The sequence below is a fragment of the Cebus imitator genome, unplaced genomic scaffold (genome assembly GCF_001604975.1).
Source record: "Cebus imitator isolate Cc_AM_T3 unplaced genomic scaffold, Cebus_imitator-1.0 Scaffold299, whole genome shotgun sequence".
Taxonomy (NCBI): Eukaryota; Metazoa; Chordata; class Mammalia; order Primates; family Cebidae; genus Cebus; species Cebus imitator.
In genome coordinates, this window is record NW_016107614.1 from 1,789,650 (window position 1) to 1,807,461 (window position 17,812).

At 41.9% G+C, this 17,812-nt stretch overlaps 1 protein-coding gene across 10 annotated transcripts in view; it reads right to left on the reverse strand.

Annotated features, from left to right (window-relative positions):
- Positions 1-2,019: 2,019 nt before the first annotated feature.
- Positions 2,020-17,812, reverse strand: part of LCOR (ligand dependent nuclear receptor corepressor) — a 152,489-nt gene continuing 136,696 nt past the window's right edge. For all 10 annotated transcript variants that reach the window (XM_017502786.2, XM_017502793.2, XM_017502787.2 and 7 more), the window contains one exon: positions 2,020-8,449. In XM_017502786.2, coding sequence (XP_017358275.1) covers positions 4,126-8,449 — 4,324 coding nt within the window. In that variant the 3' untranslated portion in view covers positions 2,020-4,125. The remainder of the gene's footprint in view (positions 8,450-17,812) is intronic.

Below are 17,812 nucleotides of genomic sequence, written 5' to 3' on the forward strand. Positions count from 1 at the left end.
AAAAAACATAATTGAGACAAGGAAAATGGTAAATACAGAAGAACAGAGAGAAAGGGGCAGAAGAAAGAAGGAAAATCAGAGAATATTTGTTCCTGAAAAAGGATGACTTTCTCAAGCAGGGATCAGATGTTTTCTGAAGGTCCAGACAGTAAGTATCTTAGGCTGTGAGGGCCACAAGGGTCTCTGCTGCAGCTACTCAACTCTACTCTTGCAGTGCGAAAGCAGCCACAGACATAAGAAAATGGGTGTAGCTATATTCCAAACACATTCTGCTTACACAAACAAGTGACCAGCCCACAGTTTGCAGACCCTTGATAGATCATCTGGAATCCAAAAGGCAGCCTGCACAGGCTGACCTAAAACCAAAAGGAACAGGGATGGCTCTCTGGGCTACTGGCCAGCACCTTGGGATATTCCAGCCCAGTCCTAAGTGTTGTGACAAGACACAGAACCTGCTGATGGTTAACATTACAGCATCTCCAGCTTGCATTGCATAGCATGCTATGTTTTCCTACTTGGCACTTAGGTCCACTAATCAACAGGAATGCTGTCCATAAATGTGAATGACAGCTCCCACCCTCACCACAGAACCCATCACAAAGCAGGAAAAGAGGCCAAACCTTAATTCAAAGTAATTATCTTGAAGTGATGCCTTTTACTGATGACCTAACTGAACAATGAGAAATTCACCTGCATAGTATGTGACGCATAGAGGATCCCATTAGAAAGCACCAAATATGTAAAGGGATGACTAAGGGTACCTCTTCTATCCGTACTATTTTAGGAACAATACAGCAGGAGACTCACAGCCTGCAGAGAAGTCTTCACTAAGGAATCCAAGGGGCCAGCAGCTACTGACTTAGACACTAATAGCATTCCTATGAAGGAAGCCCCAGGAGCAGAACACAGGTTTGCAACCTTCCTGCTGTACTCCAAGATTGCTACCTGTCGGAGGAAGTGCTAGCTGGAGACCCTAGGTGAGGGAGCGCTCTCCTGGGTGTCCACCTACAGAGGGAGCCTCATAGGATAGAAGATGGGTGTTCTGAAGAGGGCCCTCCTCTAGGGGAGCTATGGCAGAGCTTCAGTGATTACTTCCCAGGCATCTACCAGCATCTCCAGAAACTCAGAGAATACCAGAATCCTCTGGTCATCAACTTCAGCCCCAAGACTGGGATGGTCACTTCACCAAGTGTACACCCAGGAGCAGAATTCCTTTCTGATTTGGAATCAGAATGTGGGATAGACTGCTTTTGCATCTGGTGGTGGGCCATTCTTGAAGATGGTGGCTCTAGGAAGATTTCTGCAAGGGAGGGAAAACTAACCAACTTGACTCAATACCCAACCTGAGCTTGGAGATGTCTAGGAAACTGCTTTGCCAGTACCTGCTGTAGGTATCAAAGGGCCTTTTGGGATTGGCCCTCAAGTTTTGCTGTTTTCTTTTTTCTAAAACAAAACTAGCTGAATCAGCAAAAATGAGATTCAACAAATATAAAAAATTCTAAACTTTCAAGTGTTATAATTATGTAGACTCTCGGTCTATTTAAATGTCCTTATTATAAAGTATAAGTTGATTTTAAAGATGATCCATTGCATTGTTAGGTATGTAAGATACATAGATACACATTAACACCTTTTCTTACACACAGCCTAGAATGGGAAAGAAGGCTATTAAGTGAGCTTTTAAAAATGAAAAATAACTTAGAAAAGGAATGGAATGAGTTACACACTTGGAACTGGAAAAGTTCCACCCACTTGCTACCTTACTCCTCTCCCTAACCTAATCCAAGCACCTTACAAGGTAGTCTGTATGCAGCCAAGGGGGCGCCTCTAATGTACAGGAATCAGCATGCCTGCCATTGGCAAACATCAGCTGTTTAAGTCACCACAAAAACAACATCCAGTGACAACTATATGAAAAGATATTCTTAAAACCTTAAAACCATTTTTTAAGATTAAATGAACCTATTCAAAACATATTAATGCTTCTGTGCAACTTAATGCTGAGAAAGGGTTGCCAATATACACACTCAGCAGTTTTATTAATATAGGTAGCTCTTGAATGGCCAGAGTCAAAGATAATAAAAAGAAAAACAAAAGACTCATCAGACAGAGAAGACATTAAAACAAATCAGGGCTTCATAAAATAGCAAGCTTCTCTAGCTATGAAATTCAACACAATTCTAAATTTCTCATAAATCAAATGCTTTTCTCCAGTCTTATCCAATCATCAGAAGTTTCCATGATATACAGCAAACCTTTAACAGAATGGGTAGAAGGCCTGTATTATCATGATTCGCATGAAAAAAGTCCATCTGGGCTTATCTAAAGAGATCTGAAACAACCTAAATGGAAAATTTTTAAATGAAATGGACAGGGCCACAGCTGTCCATACAAGCTGATTTTGGCGACAGAACAGGTTAAACAAGCTGGTTGGGGCTTCAGCAGCCAAGCCTTTTTTTGTAGAGCAGCCCAATGGAAAAGTCAAGTACACACTTCGCTATAATGGAGCAAGGTCATAAGCACTAGGCCTAAAGCCAATGCACCCGTCTCAGGCTTCACCTGGGAAAAGCACAAAAAGTCAGTGAAAATATTGTAGTTCTCACTTCTGAGACATGGAACAGAGCCTGACATGATATGGCAGGAGTGATACTACAAGCATTTAACTACTAGGATGGCATTAATCAGAATGAACATCTACTCCAACAACTACATTCACATTGGAGCCCACAGCTGCACATCAGCTCTGGGTGTAGGGGATGTGGGGACTCCCCACAGATGTTGCAGCTGCTTCCTCTCACTGCAAGGCTACTCTAACCTTTACATAACTCCGACTGTTTTAGATCTGGGTCTGGTACTACAGTGGTATTGGAGATGCTCACAGAGATACTGGGCTACTTTTAAACCACCTGTTCTTTGCTAATTACTCAACTCAGGGACACCCAAACACTGCACGGGGAAGAAAAAATTTTACTGTAAAACCGGGATTTGGAGACATTTGTGGCTGATAACCACATGCAAATGCACCCAAGCACACATGGACATACACACTCTTAAACCTTTCTATTACTGCAAATATTTCGGCTTTCTTTGAATATGGAAGTACTCTGGGCAGGAAAGAAAATAAGAACAGTCATTTTCATCCTAATCATCAAATTACAGCTACAAGATAAAAAAAAAAAAAAAAATCCTGGACTTTTTCCTCCCAAAGTTATATATTATATATACTCCCAAAGTATATATAATAAACAACTTTCCTTAGCCTCAGAGAAGGACTCTGCAAGTTCCCTTGTCCATCTAAGAATCTATTTTCTAAGAATTCAGTCTTCTAAGACCCTTGCAGCTGGCCTCTTGGCAGCAGGAGTGCTAGCAAGGCCAGAAATGAAGATGGTGAGAATCAGTAATACAGTTTGGGGATGCAAATGATTTTTTAGAAGTTATCAACAAAAATTAACACTTGTGACATACACATGCTCTCAAATGACAAAACATCAAAGGTGAGAGGAGGAAACAACAATTAATGTGATCTTTTTTAAAAGGGGGTAACAGAAATAGTAATCTTTTATAATAATTATAAATCCTCTGCATACCATAAAAATGATTTGGTTTAGCTTTCAAATATCATCTAAACAAACAAGACAGAGAGGGAAGTTCACTGCTGGGGTTTGCAAAGAGGGGTATCTGTTGGTGGGCAGACGCTGCAGGGTGGCTGCTGAAAAGCTCCTTTGATGTGCATGATGGTGGTCTTCTCGGCTACAGTACAAGTGCTTGTGCATCAAGTATAAAATACAAGCCTTTAATCACATAGATCAGCTTTTTAGCTTTTGTAAATTTAAAAACAAAAAGGATAAATAAGGCACTGTACTTTTAAAAACAAAAACTGCTTGGTTCCAAGTTTAAAACCCAAGGAACAACCAGAATATAATATATAACTTCCCTTAGCCTCAGAGAAGGACTCTGCAAGTTCCCTTCTCCATCTGAGATGCATTTTCTGACATCTCAAATGACGCTGTTCTCCATTAACTGTAAATTTGAAAGGCTTGATAAGCTTATAAAAGCAGATTTAGTTAATGCAAAATAAAAGGTTACTTCTATAGAACAGTTTCATTCTTGGTTACCATTTTCCAATCACTTTGCATCCAGCCGCCTCCGTTTGCTGTGCGAAGAGTCCAGCTTTGCCTTCAGCTTTCGCTTTCTCTGAGCTGCACTGCTCTCTGGGGTTTTTGTCAGGGGTCTGGCCCGAGTCTTTCCACTACTCTGCTTCCTATTCGTGGCTTTCTGGGGCCTTGAAGAGGATTCACCTGCCCCCTTCTGTTTTACAGGTTTTGTCAGTGTTTCCGAGGCAATAGGCCTTTTGTTTGTATTCTCCTTTTCTTTCCTGGAGGGAGGGCAGCTCTTCCCAGGGGACTTTTTAGGGATCTTCCCTTTATTCTCTTTCAAAGACGTCTTTTTGGGGAGTTGGCTGCTTCTGTCCCTTGCAGCTGGCCTCTTGGCGGCAGGGGTTTTGGTGGATCCATCAGCATGCTTTTCTTTGCTGGCTTTCACCGCAGGCCCCTTGTTCTTACTATCAGGAGGGCTGCTGCCTTCTGTTCTCTTGCGTTTACTCCGAACTTCTGCTTTAGGCAAGATTTCAGGCACCTGCTTCCCTTTCCTTCCCTTCATTCCTTCAGTACTCTTGGGCTTAACAGGAAACCCATCTGCATCTACTTGCAGGGCAAGCTTGGGGGACATCAGAGGATTGATGCATACGCTCTTACGACTTGTTTTACTTTCCACAGCCAGACCGTCTGGGCGTTCCATTTTCTCATTCTTGATTAAACGTTGCTGGGCTCTGAGCTTTCCTCGAATATTGGAATATTTTCTAAGAATCCGAGTACTGGCTGGAGTGGGCAGGTTGGCTGGAGGATGGCTGTTTCTATCTTCCTTGACTTCCTCTATGCTGTCTTCAGAATTACGGTTGGGGCTAACATCGCTGCCATCCTCTGGCTCCACCTGGTCAGGATTCTCTCGAAATTTAGCCCAGAGCTTCTGCGTTTTCCAATTATTCCTAGCAGGAGTAGCTCCGGGAAATTTCTTCAAGTGTTTTTTCAAGCGTTCAGCCTGCAGTGAACTAGGATACAGACTGGAAGGAGCGTATTTCTGAAGTGGATGCTTGACAGGGGGAACGTCTCCTGGAAGACGAGTATTGAGCTTCTTCACAATGACTAGAGACCGGGTTTCAGTTGTCTCTAAGAACCATTTACAAACATTAGATAATTTAAAGTTTGTCATAAACAGCATCTGAACAGGAGAAAACTTCTGACCCTCCAAAGCACCCCTGCATTTTCGTGACCTTTTCTTGCTTTTCCAAATCTCCTTCAGTTTATCTGATTTGTTCCTTGCTCTTGGTGTTGGCTGTCCTTCTTTCTCCAACTGGATCCAGCCCTTCTGAACTTTCATGTACTGGGCATTGAAGTTGGCGATGAGCTCTTGGTTCTCCTCCTCAGCACACCATTCCATAAACTTTGGCTGTTCATCTACCACGGTGTCAACATCATCTTCATCTAGGGGGTCTCCACTCTCTGAAGCTCTGTTTTCCTTTGGCAATGGGGGGTTTACTTGTGCAGCCTCCTTTTCTGAAGTCACTTTTGAAGCATCCAAGGAGCCCAGAGAATGAGCGTGTCTTAGGTTGTAGGTTGAAGAGGTCAATCTTTTAGGCCTTGGCACCAATTTTGGTGGCCTAGCAGCATCACCACTTCCACTACTCGACAACCCAAGAGAGCTGCATGGGGCATCACTGTCATCATCTTTCTGCTGTGTGTTTTCTCTGTCTACCTCATTCACAGCCTCCTCCGCATGCTGTGTGGGAAGATGCCCTGGCTCTTCTTTTGCCTGTTCTGGGTCCCTCTTAAAAGGAATACGTTCTGAGGGGATATGAGCATTCTTCTCATCTGTTTTAGACTCAACATAGATTTCTAGTCTCTCTCCAGGCAGTGGTTGTCCAGCTGTGGTTATGGGGTCCTTGCTGGGGAAAATCTCTCCTCCTAACTCCTTGACTTCTTTGCCCAGCATGTTTTTCAAAGTCTGCCTGGTGATGACCCCACCGCTTTCACCCTCCTGCTCGGCATCTTTCTCAGGCGGGCGTTCGCCGACACTTGGCTTTTCTGTGTCTTCCAGAGCTTCCGTGTGGAAACCGTCAGGTGGAAGGCCCTCAGGTGTTGCCCCACTAGGGTGCCATTCTTTTCTTGAACGTTTTGTACCAGGATTTTTAGAAATCTTGATTTCAAGACAAGCTGAGAAAGAATTTGAACTTTGATTTCTTAAGCATCTGTCAGTAGAGGAAGAATCCAAAAGTTGACTTCTCAGGCACCTATCAGAGGCCTCAAGGAATTTTTTACCTTTTTTCTTCTTGTCCAAATTCTCTTCGAGTGAGTCAATGCTTGGCTCACATGTGTCTTTTTCTGACAGGCATTTTGTATCACCATCCTCTCCCTCTAATTTTCCTGTACCACCTGCTGCCTCACCTTCCTCAGTTTCACTGGGCTTTTCATCAGTAAAAGTGCCGCTTTCCTTCAAGAGTGGGTCGACATCTAGCTTCTGGGTTTCTCCAGGCTCAACCTCAGCACTGATGCTTTGGTCATCCTCAGCCTTGTCCAGACTCATGGGAGGCTCCATGCACAGTGGGGAACTTTGATTTTCTGAGCGCTGAGGACTTTCTTCTCTACTGACTGTTTCAGGAGGAGAATGAGGCCTAGAAATGACATCTTCACTGCCTCCCCCAGAAAAGCTTTCAGTAGAGGGAAGCAGGGGACAGTCCTGGGGTACACTCATCTCCTCCGTATCCGGCAGGGCAAGTGATGGTTGGTCGTGTTCAGAAGACATCCCACTTGTTGTGGGAGCTGAGACTGTGGAGCCATCTTCTGGCAGGTCCTCTGCAGGAAGTTGAGGAGGGAGAGGCCACACCAGGCTGGAGGCTGTTGTTTCCTCAGTCCGAGGGGAGCTGCTCAGATTTGGCTTAATCTCTGTGGGGCAAACCTCAGGCTCTTGAGGTTCTTTTCCAGGTGAAACGTCTCCACCTCCTTCCTCAGGAGAGGTTATTTCTTTGCTAGGTTCTTCAGGGCTGTCTTCTCTGGGAAGCTGCACATCTACTGTATGTCTAGGGGCTGAAGTTGTAATGATCTTCTTAGGAGTGAAAACTGCCTCTGATGCCAACGCTGAGCAGCTAGCTTTTTCCTGGGAGTGTAAATTTCTGGCTAGTGTGCGAACAGTTGGCAGCTCACAACAGTCACCATTGAAAAAGTATCCTCGAGTACTCTTTCTGGCTGTTTTCCGAGAAGATAATATCGATTTTTGATTCTCAAAGTGGCATTCTGTTATTGGTTGACTGATATAAACAACATCACACTGGTTATCATAATCATTTATTCTCAGCCCTGATGCCCTTTTACTTTTCCGAGCTGTCTTAATGGAGGTTGATATCATCTTGGTTCTTGAGTGTCCATTTGCCGCTTTGTGAACAGCTGGCATAGGGCTGGGGCCTAACCAACCATCTTTGGAATGATCAAACTGGCCCTTATCACTGGGATGTAAATGGTAACCCACCTTATTTCTTCCCAGCGAGTGAAGATGGTTCTCTTGCTTTGGCCTTGCGTCTTGTTCATTTGCCTCTAAATCCTGACGTAAAGGTGTTTTTGAGCTACACTGTAAAGTATTCTCTTTGTCTGCAGTTCTAGGTGAGCTCCCCAAAAACCCTGAGTCCCAAGCCTCTTCTGATAAAGCTTTGAACGAATTTCTTGGAGGAATAATATAGGTATTGCCCTCCTCACTATTCTCAGCTGCCATTTTTACTGTAATTAGACTTTCTACTAAAGCTGAACTCTGCATATGGTCTTTCCCATCCTCACATATGTTCACATTTGTGTCTTGCTCCTGTCCAGTGGTTTGCCCCTCCAAGCTTTTAGGGATGTGGTGGAAGTTCACTGAGGAAGAATTAGATGCAGTGAGGTATCCCGGAGTGAAACTATCCACTGAACTGCTGTTAATAGAATTCGGTTTAGTGGTTGGAAGTTCAGAGGAATCTTTCTGGACAACAGTCAAGGCATTCTCTCTTCCATCTACAGAGTTTGTCTCAGGAGGAGGCTCCTTCGTGGTCTGTTCCGTCAAGTGTAGAGGGCTGTGAGAGTCTACAAACAAATCTATAGAAGCAGGAGACTTCATATCGAGACACAGAGCATCTTTTTCCTTATGTTTGGTGCTTAGCTGGGCACAGCTAGCATTACAAGTGGATACATCCATTGCTCCAGAATCAGAAGGCTGCAGGTCCTCAGTGCCTGGCTGAGATTCAGTATACAGGTCGTTCAGAACACGAATGAATTGCTTTTGATGATGAGTACACAGCTTGACCATAAACTTCTCCAGTGGGGACTTCGACTGATTGTTAGAATCTACTGCTATTGCCTCTGTTGAGTTCTCACTAGACAGACAAAGAAAAAGAAGGTATTAGTATGGTCATTTACCAAAGAACCGTTTTTACATTATAAAATTCACCTGATGTTATTCATTTTATTATTAATTTTTTTTTTCTTTTTTGTAGATACAAGGTCTTGCTATGTTGGCCCAGCTGGTCTTGAACTCCTGGCCTAAAGAGATCCTCCTGCCTCAGCCTCCCAAAGTGCTGGGATTACAGGTTGAGCCACCTTGCCTGGCTATCTGTACTATAAAGAGAGTGGGTACTTTGGCCAAAACTGCTTCTAAGTCTGTTCGTATACTTTTGATTCAATAAATAAGAATTATTTACCTAATTATAATATAAAGTTGGCCTGTTATTGTCTCAATTTTTAGTGACAGTATTCTTCATACTTTTTCTTTTTTTAATTTAACCACAGTGTAAGTTTATATTTACAAAGGATACTTCTTCATACTTTAAAAGTAATCATTCAAAAATCATTATCTTAAAGAGAAGAAATACTGCAAATACATTTTTTTTTTTTCCAAAAAAAACCTAAAATTTTGACCACATTATTAACTCTAGTTGGTCAGCATATACTTTGCTTTATTTTAGGTCTGGGTATTCCTCTTAAATAATCCTTGGTTTATGAGTCCAAAAGACTGACAATAATTGAGGCACACTACAGTACAAATCTTGGTTTAGAAGTACTTAGATGGTGGCTCACATCTGTCATCTCAGCACTTTTGGAGGCCGAGGTGGGTGGATCACAAGGTCAGGAGCTCAAGACCAGCCTGACCAACATGGTGAAATCCTGTCTCTACTAAAAATACAAAAATTAGCCAGGCATGGTGTCAGGTGCCCGGAATCCCAGCTATTCAGGAGGCTGAGGCAGAGAACTGTTTGAACCCTGGAAGCGGAGGTTGCAGTGAGCCAAGATCGTGCTACTGCACTCCAGCCTGGGCGACAGAATGAGACTCCATCTCAAAAGAAAAAAAAAAAAAGTACTTAGAGAAATTACAGTTGTGTTTATTTTTTGTTTTTTGTTTTTATGGAGACAGAGTCTCACTCTGTCACCCTGGCTGGAATGCAGTGGCGCGATCTTGGCTCACTGCAACCTCCGTCTCCCGGGTTCAAGCAATTCTCCTACCTCAGCCTCCCAAGTAGCTGGGACTACAGGTGCACACCACCACACCCAGCTAATTTTTTGTATTTTAATAGAGATGGGGTTTCACCATGTTGCCCAAGCTGGTCTCGAACTCCTGAGCTCAAGCAATCCATCTGCCTCAGCCTCCTAAAGCGCTAGGATTACAGGCATGAGCCACCATGCCTGGCTGAGAACTTAAAATTTTAAGATGGTTTCTCGGCATGACCAATTGGTCATGCTAATGCAGGAATCCTTCTACCTTTCCTGGGAGCAAACGGAATAGAAATCAATAATTTCACATACTTTAAAAGGTGAGATGATAAGCTAGTCCCAATTCACAGTCTCTGAAGTGAGGAGACAGATATGAGGCCACACTAAACTATACAGGCCTATCACTGCAAGGTTAGTAGTATTGTATCTTCACTCAAGGTCCACTTGCTACATTCTCCTAGACCTTCAGTACATCTTTTACAATCATGAACAAGAAATCATTCTATGTTAAAAACCCCTTTCTGCCATTTAAGTAAGTCACCCAGGACAAATCCTTAGGGCTTATCGTGACAGTTGGGGCTGTGTGAAAGGGTGATGCTAGATTCAAGTCACGCCACAGGCAATGCCTGCTTAGACAGCCAGGCCTTTCACTAGCTGCTTTGTGCTTCTGGATGTCTGAACCCATGCAGTTGCTCCAGTTTCCTGGAGTTTTATATAATTTCTCAAACTCCCTCTCTGTATGGATTATAATTCCTCAGGAGACTATTATGTGACTTGACATGAAATAGGGCAGAGCACAGAAGCAGCTTAAATACTATCAAACAGATGTTGTTTGATAGTATCTTCTGGCTAATTCTTTTCTTCAGTCTTTGACTTTTCTGTCCCAGTCATGAGGCACCTTTACAAGGAAGGCTGACCCTAGGCAACCCACATCACCCCTACCTTCCTTCCCACCCTCCACTGGCTTCTGAGCAGTGGGGTCATAGTGGAAAGAGCACAGTCTATGGAATATGGAAATCCGAGATTCCACTTTTGGCTCTGACATTTACTATCTACAGGATCTTAGGCAGTTACTTCATGTCTCTGAACCTTGGTTTCCTCATCTGTAAGCTGGGACTGAGTGTCAGTATCTCAAATAATTGTGAGATATTAGATAACATACATAAAGCATAAAGCACAAAAGGCTAGGTGCTTCAGACAATTTCGGTTTTTGTTCTTGACTTAGGGAGACTTTTAAGATCAAGTGGTGAAAAGATTGCTGAATACGACTAAATACAAAACCAAGAAACTAGTCAAATCTCTTGCTTAACCTAACTGCTTTACCAGAGAGAATAATACACTGTGTTTTTGTTTTCCCAATTAGCAAGAAAGCAGTTTTAGTTGGTAGTGCCATGGGTTTCTGAAAGGGCCTACATTAGACCATGGATTTGAAAAACTAGAAATGTCTTAGAAAATGCCTACCTCAAACTTTCCAAGTATAACTGAATTGTGAATACACCAGGAAAAAAGATCATTAAAGCATTACAAAACATACACGAGTATGGTAAACTCCGATGTACCTTCTGGCAATGGGGACAAAATGTGCCAAAGGGAAGAAAAGATGAAAGCAGCTAGGAAAAAAACCTACTGAGTACTTGTCTATCTGTTAAGTGGGCTTAATAAAAAGTTTTAAAAAGGCAATATATGGAATAAGCTCCTCCTGCTTTGCAAAAATGGCAATTATCTTCTTCCTTTGGAACAGGCAAGACATCAGTGACACCCTTGGATGAGTGACTGTTAGGACATTTCCAACTTTCAGACTCAATGAGATGTACAAAAGAGCTCAACAGACTCCTCATGCAGCTGCAGACTTTTCTGCTCATGGAGCAGGCAGGAGGTGGTCCCTGCTGAAGGACCCCTGGAGCCCTTTAGGAGGAACTTTGCCGCTATGTCTATCAGGTGGAAGCAACAGCACAATATGTGTTACAGGCTACAGTACCAGTGAGGAGGTGGAGAACCAATGAGTAGTCCTGCTATTTACTAGTTATGTGACTCTGTCCAAAACACTTAACTACTTTGGGTCTTAGAAGAGTACCTGCCCCATCTACCAGTTGGGAACTCTCCAAGGAAAAACCTACACAGTTTATACAAATATCAACTAGTGTCAGTGAATCAAATTAAAAGTGCTTAGTAAAAATCACTAGGCTAGCTGGGCTTGCTAGCTTGAGCCTGCAGTCCCAGCTATCCCAGCTACTTGGGAGACTTAAGGTAACAGGATCGCTTGAGCCAAGGGGGTTGAGGCTGCAGGGAGCTATGATTATGCCACTGCAGTATAGCTTGGCTGACAGAGTGAGACCCCATATCAACAAACAAACAAGCAAACAAATTTGGAAATCACGAACATGCATTAATGCTTTCTTATAACCTAAAAAGAGTAAATTCTCTGGAAAAGTTTAACCTTCAAGTACCAAAAATTTTAAAGCAAATATTTAAAGATTCAATTTTTTTTCTGATGGAAGTCTTAAAAAATTATATCATCTTGAACATAATTTATTATTTCCTGATACTTGGGATCATTATCATATGCATTATTACTGAAGTTTCACTTATTTTTATTATACTGAACCAAATTATATTAACAGTTTAAGGGGCTACTCAATTAACTAAGTCTGACTTCCTAAAAAGCCACAGTGGTAGCCTGTTTTGTATTAAAATCTTCTTTCTATTGGCTTCCAAACAGTGGCTGATCTTAGCAGTTCTATTTCTACCTTTACTAGAGAATTTTACTCACTGGCTGAGAAGCCATATCCCATGTGCCAGAATAGTACTTTAAAAATAAATAGGCTCTGAATGAAAGCTTGAGGAATAGTTTTAGGGGTAAATACATGAATTTTCTAACCATAACTTCTGCTGCTCAGGGGCCTTTATTTCTTAGTTCCTGGTTCTTGGATATGTTCCTGATGTTTCCAAGGTAGGTGACTATAAACAAGTAGGATGCCTTTTTAATACATCAAAGAATATACTCGAAGTGCATTTTAGCAGTACACAAAAAAGGTTGACAAAGCTCTGTGAATGGAGTGAAGAAATATCATGGCATCTTATTGTAGAAAAATTGAAGAGATAAATGGTTCTTCCTAATTCAAGAAGTACAATCATTACCTAAGTCTTTGCAAAAATTTTCTGGGTACTGCTTCAGGCCTGTAGCTGGGCTCTGGAAGCAAGTTTTGGTGCTTGGAATTAACAAGATGCCTGGGGATGAATGAAATCAAGGTATGCATCCAATAAGAAGACAGAGTGCTATGAAGAAAGCTAAAGAGGCACTTTCCTCTAAAGGGAGGCTCACACAGAATAAATGAGTAATAATTTAGTCCACAGGTAATATCTAACTTCCTTTATGATTGTGAGACTCTAATCTGCTGCTGTCCCATGTCTCAATAATTTAATAGCACCCCAATGTTTTTATTACCCTTAACTAACGTAAGGTATTCCGAAGGGCCATGCAGCCAGTCCTGAAGCAACAACTGTGGCTAGATGGCTCAAACTAGTCCCCATTAGACAACCACAGGTAGGCAGGAATGTGTTTCACAACCTCATGGCAAGAGGAGGTGGCGTCTTCCATGCCACCCCCTAAGGTATGCAAAAGAAACATGTTCAGGATCCACTGAACTCTAACCTGGAACAATGCAACAAAGCATGTGGATGCTAAAAAACAGTAGTATCATCAGAGAGACTGACAGACTACCCTAACTTTAAGAGACACTTAGAGCAGTAGTTTGTGGAAGCTCAGGAGAATGAAAAAAAAAAAAACAACTTTTCTTTTCACAGAACTGCAAATGGCAACCTCCAGAGAAAATGACTTCAACAGAAAAGGCCACTTGTACGTTTTCCTCTTAAAAAGGATCAGGGACAATATACTGCTGAACCACAGGTCGTAAGAGCAGGTACCCGGGTATTCTTGTCAACCTGTCATTGGCTAGCTCAAAACCACCCCACCTGGTTTGATTGCATCCTTTCCTGAAATTCTAAACCACTATTCTTGGTAAAGCTCAATTATATGGGGCCTTGTATACATACAAACACACACACGCACGCACGCACGCACGCGCGCCGAGTTTCGCTCTTGTTGCCCAGGCTGGAGTGCAATGGTGCAATCTCAGCTCACTGCAACCTCTACCTCCCAGGTTTAAGCAACTCTCCTATCTCAGCCTCCCAAGTAGCTGGGATTACAAGCACCTACCACCATGCCTGGCTAATTTTTGCATTTTTAGTAGAGACTGGTTTTCACCATGTTGGCCAGGCTGGTTTCGAACTCCTGACCTCGGCTGATCCACCTGCCTTGGCCTCCCAAAGTGCTGGAATTACAGGTGTGAGCCACTGCACCTGGCCAGGGCCTTGTATATTTATCCTATAATTTTTTATCTTGTATTGACTTTGTCTTGTTTTTGCCTTAGCTTCCCATGCAGATTTAGGCTACTTGAGCACAGGTAAGGACCACGTTTCATGTTTTCCCCTAGCAAAAAAGAGGAGAGGGAAAGGGGACATCTAGGATGCTTCCTGAGTTTTCTTCCTGGGCAGCACCATTTACTGAAATAGGAATAGAGGTAACAAAGGTAGTGGCTGGTAGTTATTAGGGTGTGTATGTTCTGATGAGCTCTGTTCTACATGTATTACAACGTTTACACGATTCTGAATCTGAGATGTCTAGTAGGCAACTGGACACATAGGAATGATGAGCCCACTGATCGCTTCACTTTGATCTGAGAGCCTTCACATTAATACTAACCTTTGTCCAGGTGTCATTAAATGGCCCTGTTATAACAACTAACTTTACAATATAGCAATAAAATCAGTTTTGGCTGTAGCTCTAAGTTATCCAGCTTTCTACTTTTTTTCTAGAATTTTTCTCAATAGCACCTAAGTTGTATTTTATTTGAGTCTCCCTCTGTTGCCTAGACTGGAGTGTAGTGGCACAAATTCGGCTCACAGCAAGCTCTGCCTCATGGGTTCAAGTGATTCTCGTGCCTCAGCCTCCCAATTAGGTGGGATTACAGGCATGTGCTACCACACCCAGCTAATTTGGGTATTTTTAGTAGTGATGGGGTTTTATCATGTTGGCCAGGCTGGTCTTGAGCTCCTGATCTCAGGTGATCCACCAGCTTTGGCTTCCCAAAGTGCTGGGATTATAGGCATGAGCTACCGTGCCCGCAATAGCAACCTAAGTTTAGATGAATTTTATCATTTGAATGTTTTAAAAATTAATCTCAACTTCCTGATATTTAATTCTATTACCTTTTTTATATTAAAAAATAGGTGTCAGGGCTGGGCGCGGTGGCTCACGCCTGTAATCCCAGCACTTTGGGAGGCTGAGGCGGGTGGATCATGAGGTCAAGAGATCGAGACCATCCTGGTCAACACGGTGAAACCCTGTCTCTACTAAAAATACAAAAAATTAGCTGGGCATGGTGGTGCATGCCTGTAGTCCCAGCTACTCGGGAGGCTGAGGCAGACTTATTGCCTGAACCCAGGAGGCGGAGGTTGTGGTGAGCCAAGATCGCGCCATTGCACTCCAGCCTGGGTAACAAGAGTGAAACTCCGTCTAAAAAAAAAAAAAAAAAGATGTCTGCAAGTTTTTTTTCCTGTTTTAAACAGCTCGTCTTTACTTTTGCCATCTAGTTACTCAATTTTTCTGAGATCTTAGATTTTAACAGACCCTAAATATAGCACTTGTATTAATTTAGAATATTGTTGGGCAGCTAGCAGGGAAACCAGAGAGAGACAATTTTCTGTCCTGCAAACCATTTCCTCAACTTGGCCTACGGTGGAGGAAGCACTGTTTTAGTTTGGTGCAGATAATAATCTGTATCATATGATGTCCTTCACATCTGACTAAATAAGATCTGTATAAGAACAGTAAATTCATCACAGATGTTGAAATGATTTGAGTTCATGCTGCTTCTGCTCACCGAGAGGACTCTCTGTAATAGTCAATTATTATTCGTCAATAATAATTTGTCAATTATTATTTCAAGTGAATTATTTGTTAATCACCTGAAAACCACCACTAAAGCACAGTAAGATACTAGTGGAGGAAGTATTCCCACTTCCCATTAAGGAAAAGAAAAAACTGGATTTCCAGTACTTGAATTAGTTTTCAGTTTATCTCCTTGGTGAGAAATGGCGTGCATGACCTTGACCACAGTCTTCCTATCTTCAGTTCTAAGCCTAATTCTTGAGGGTGTGGTAAAGGATAAGATAATACTCATAAACCCTTTAAGAGCCACAGTTTGTTGTTTCACAACCCCATCTTTAATGATTTACTCAACGATGTTTATCTACATCACAGGTTAGACACAGCTGAACTTGCCTACCAAGTCAATAACACAACATTTAATTCCTGAAGGAAAGCATTCCTGTAGTTAATACTGCTGGGTGGGCAATGCTTAGGTTATCTTAGGGTAAAAGATCAAGTGGAGAAGAGATGTGGTATGAAGGTGAAGGGACAAGTTTGAGAGTCTAGAATTTGGGAGTGACAAATTTAGGTGTGTACTAACTACCAATAAATTGCTTGATGGGCAAAGACAATATCATTGATGACCAAAGTATATTCTTCTTGACTGAAAAAGATAAATAGCCACAGTGAATGATGTTTGGATAGGAGCTAATCTTAATAGCAGAAAAAGGGAGTCCCAGGGAAAGAGAAGGGGAAAGAAAGCTTTAGAGAGCTGATTATAGTCAAGAGTTGTAATTTAGTACAGCTTCACTCTTTAAATAAAACATAAAAATGCTTCCTCAGCCCCTCTTCAAAGAATAAGAGTTCTATTTTTTGCCAGATAATAATCTGAAATTGTGCCCCCTAATTTTCTCACTTCTTTCTTAAACACAGAAAGTGTAAGTATAGTCGGGGAGCAGGGTGGGGGCTGAAAAAATCTGCTAAGTCCTAGGTCTACACTGAGAAATTTATCTGCTCTTGGCTATTTCATATCTGTGTGCCCTCCACACCTGGATATAAGGATATTCCAAGAGCTATGACCAAGTGTGTAGACATAATGGAGAAGGTGGGCATGAGGCATGGAATTTTTTTTTTTTTTTTTTTTTACTCTTTAGAAAGGCATAGGTGTACTTTAAAACCCTTGACCAAACTTTTCTTTCCACAGAACTGGATCAGGAGAAGTAGTGAAAGGGTGGGCAAGAGTGAGTATCAGAAAGTGAGAAATAAAGTTCATAAAAATCTCAGGCCATTAAATATGTGTTTTCTAGGTGTTTGAAATCCAAGTTATCTAAATTTGGATGTAGACAGAACCTAGATACAGAAAATGCAATTCTCAAAATTGGGGTTAAATTATCCCCTCTCCCAGAGATCAGAATCATGGAGAATGCTGTGTGAGGGGTTGAAACCAGGATGTACCTCTTCACCCCTATAAGAGTCCCAGCCTCAGTAACTCACCACTGTTAATGGCAACATGGTATTTGTTCAAGTGTATGGAGCTACTGATCTAAAATAAAAGACAAGCAATCCCTTAGTAATAGCTAAGTTTACCATGTTCTTAACCATGTTCACTAAAACCAGAGCAGAATAAAAGTTCAAAAATTATGAATTAATAATTGAAACTGAGGAAAAAATGGAGTTTCAGAGGCAGCTTACTGGGCATGAAGCCATAGGTGCCAGCTTTCTGTATCTTAAGGCTTAATATCCCTAGATAAGGGACAGAGTAGATCTCCTAAATATCATAGAAGTATTTTAAGGCATAAATATTATATATCCTATTTTTCTTCAACTAGATTGTCAAATTTATTAAATTACAAGAAAAAACAGAACTATCAAGAAGATTCTCATGTTCATTCTTTAACATATTTTTACCCTACAGGCAAATATACCCAGGATGCTAAAATATGACCAGAAAGTTATTTGGAGAGCAGGAATTAAGCACAACAGGTCAATGCCTCCATCTGCTCTCTGGAAATGTAACGGCCTCACAAAACAGACATTTCTGACAAACTACTTCTATGTTTCTCCCCCTACCAAATTGTTTCTAATTTCATCATCTTTGGTTAGACTATGTAAAATCTAACGTATATATGGTGTTAATTTTAAAAAAATAAGGGAGGGTTCAGGGGCAGTGAGAGACATGAGATTTTGGACTGGATGACATACATTTAAAAAAATTTTTAGGCCGGGCACTGTGGCTCAAGCCTGTAATCCCAGCACTTTGGGAGGCTGAGGCGGGTGGATCACGAGGTCAAGAGATCGAGACCATCCTGGTCAACATGGTGAA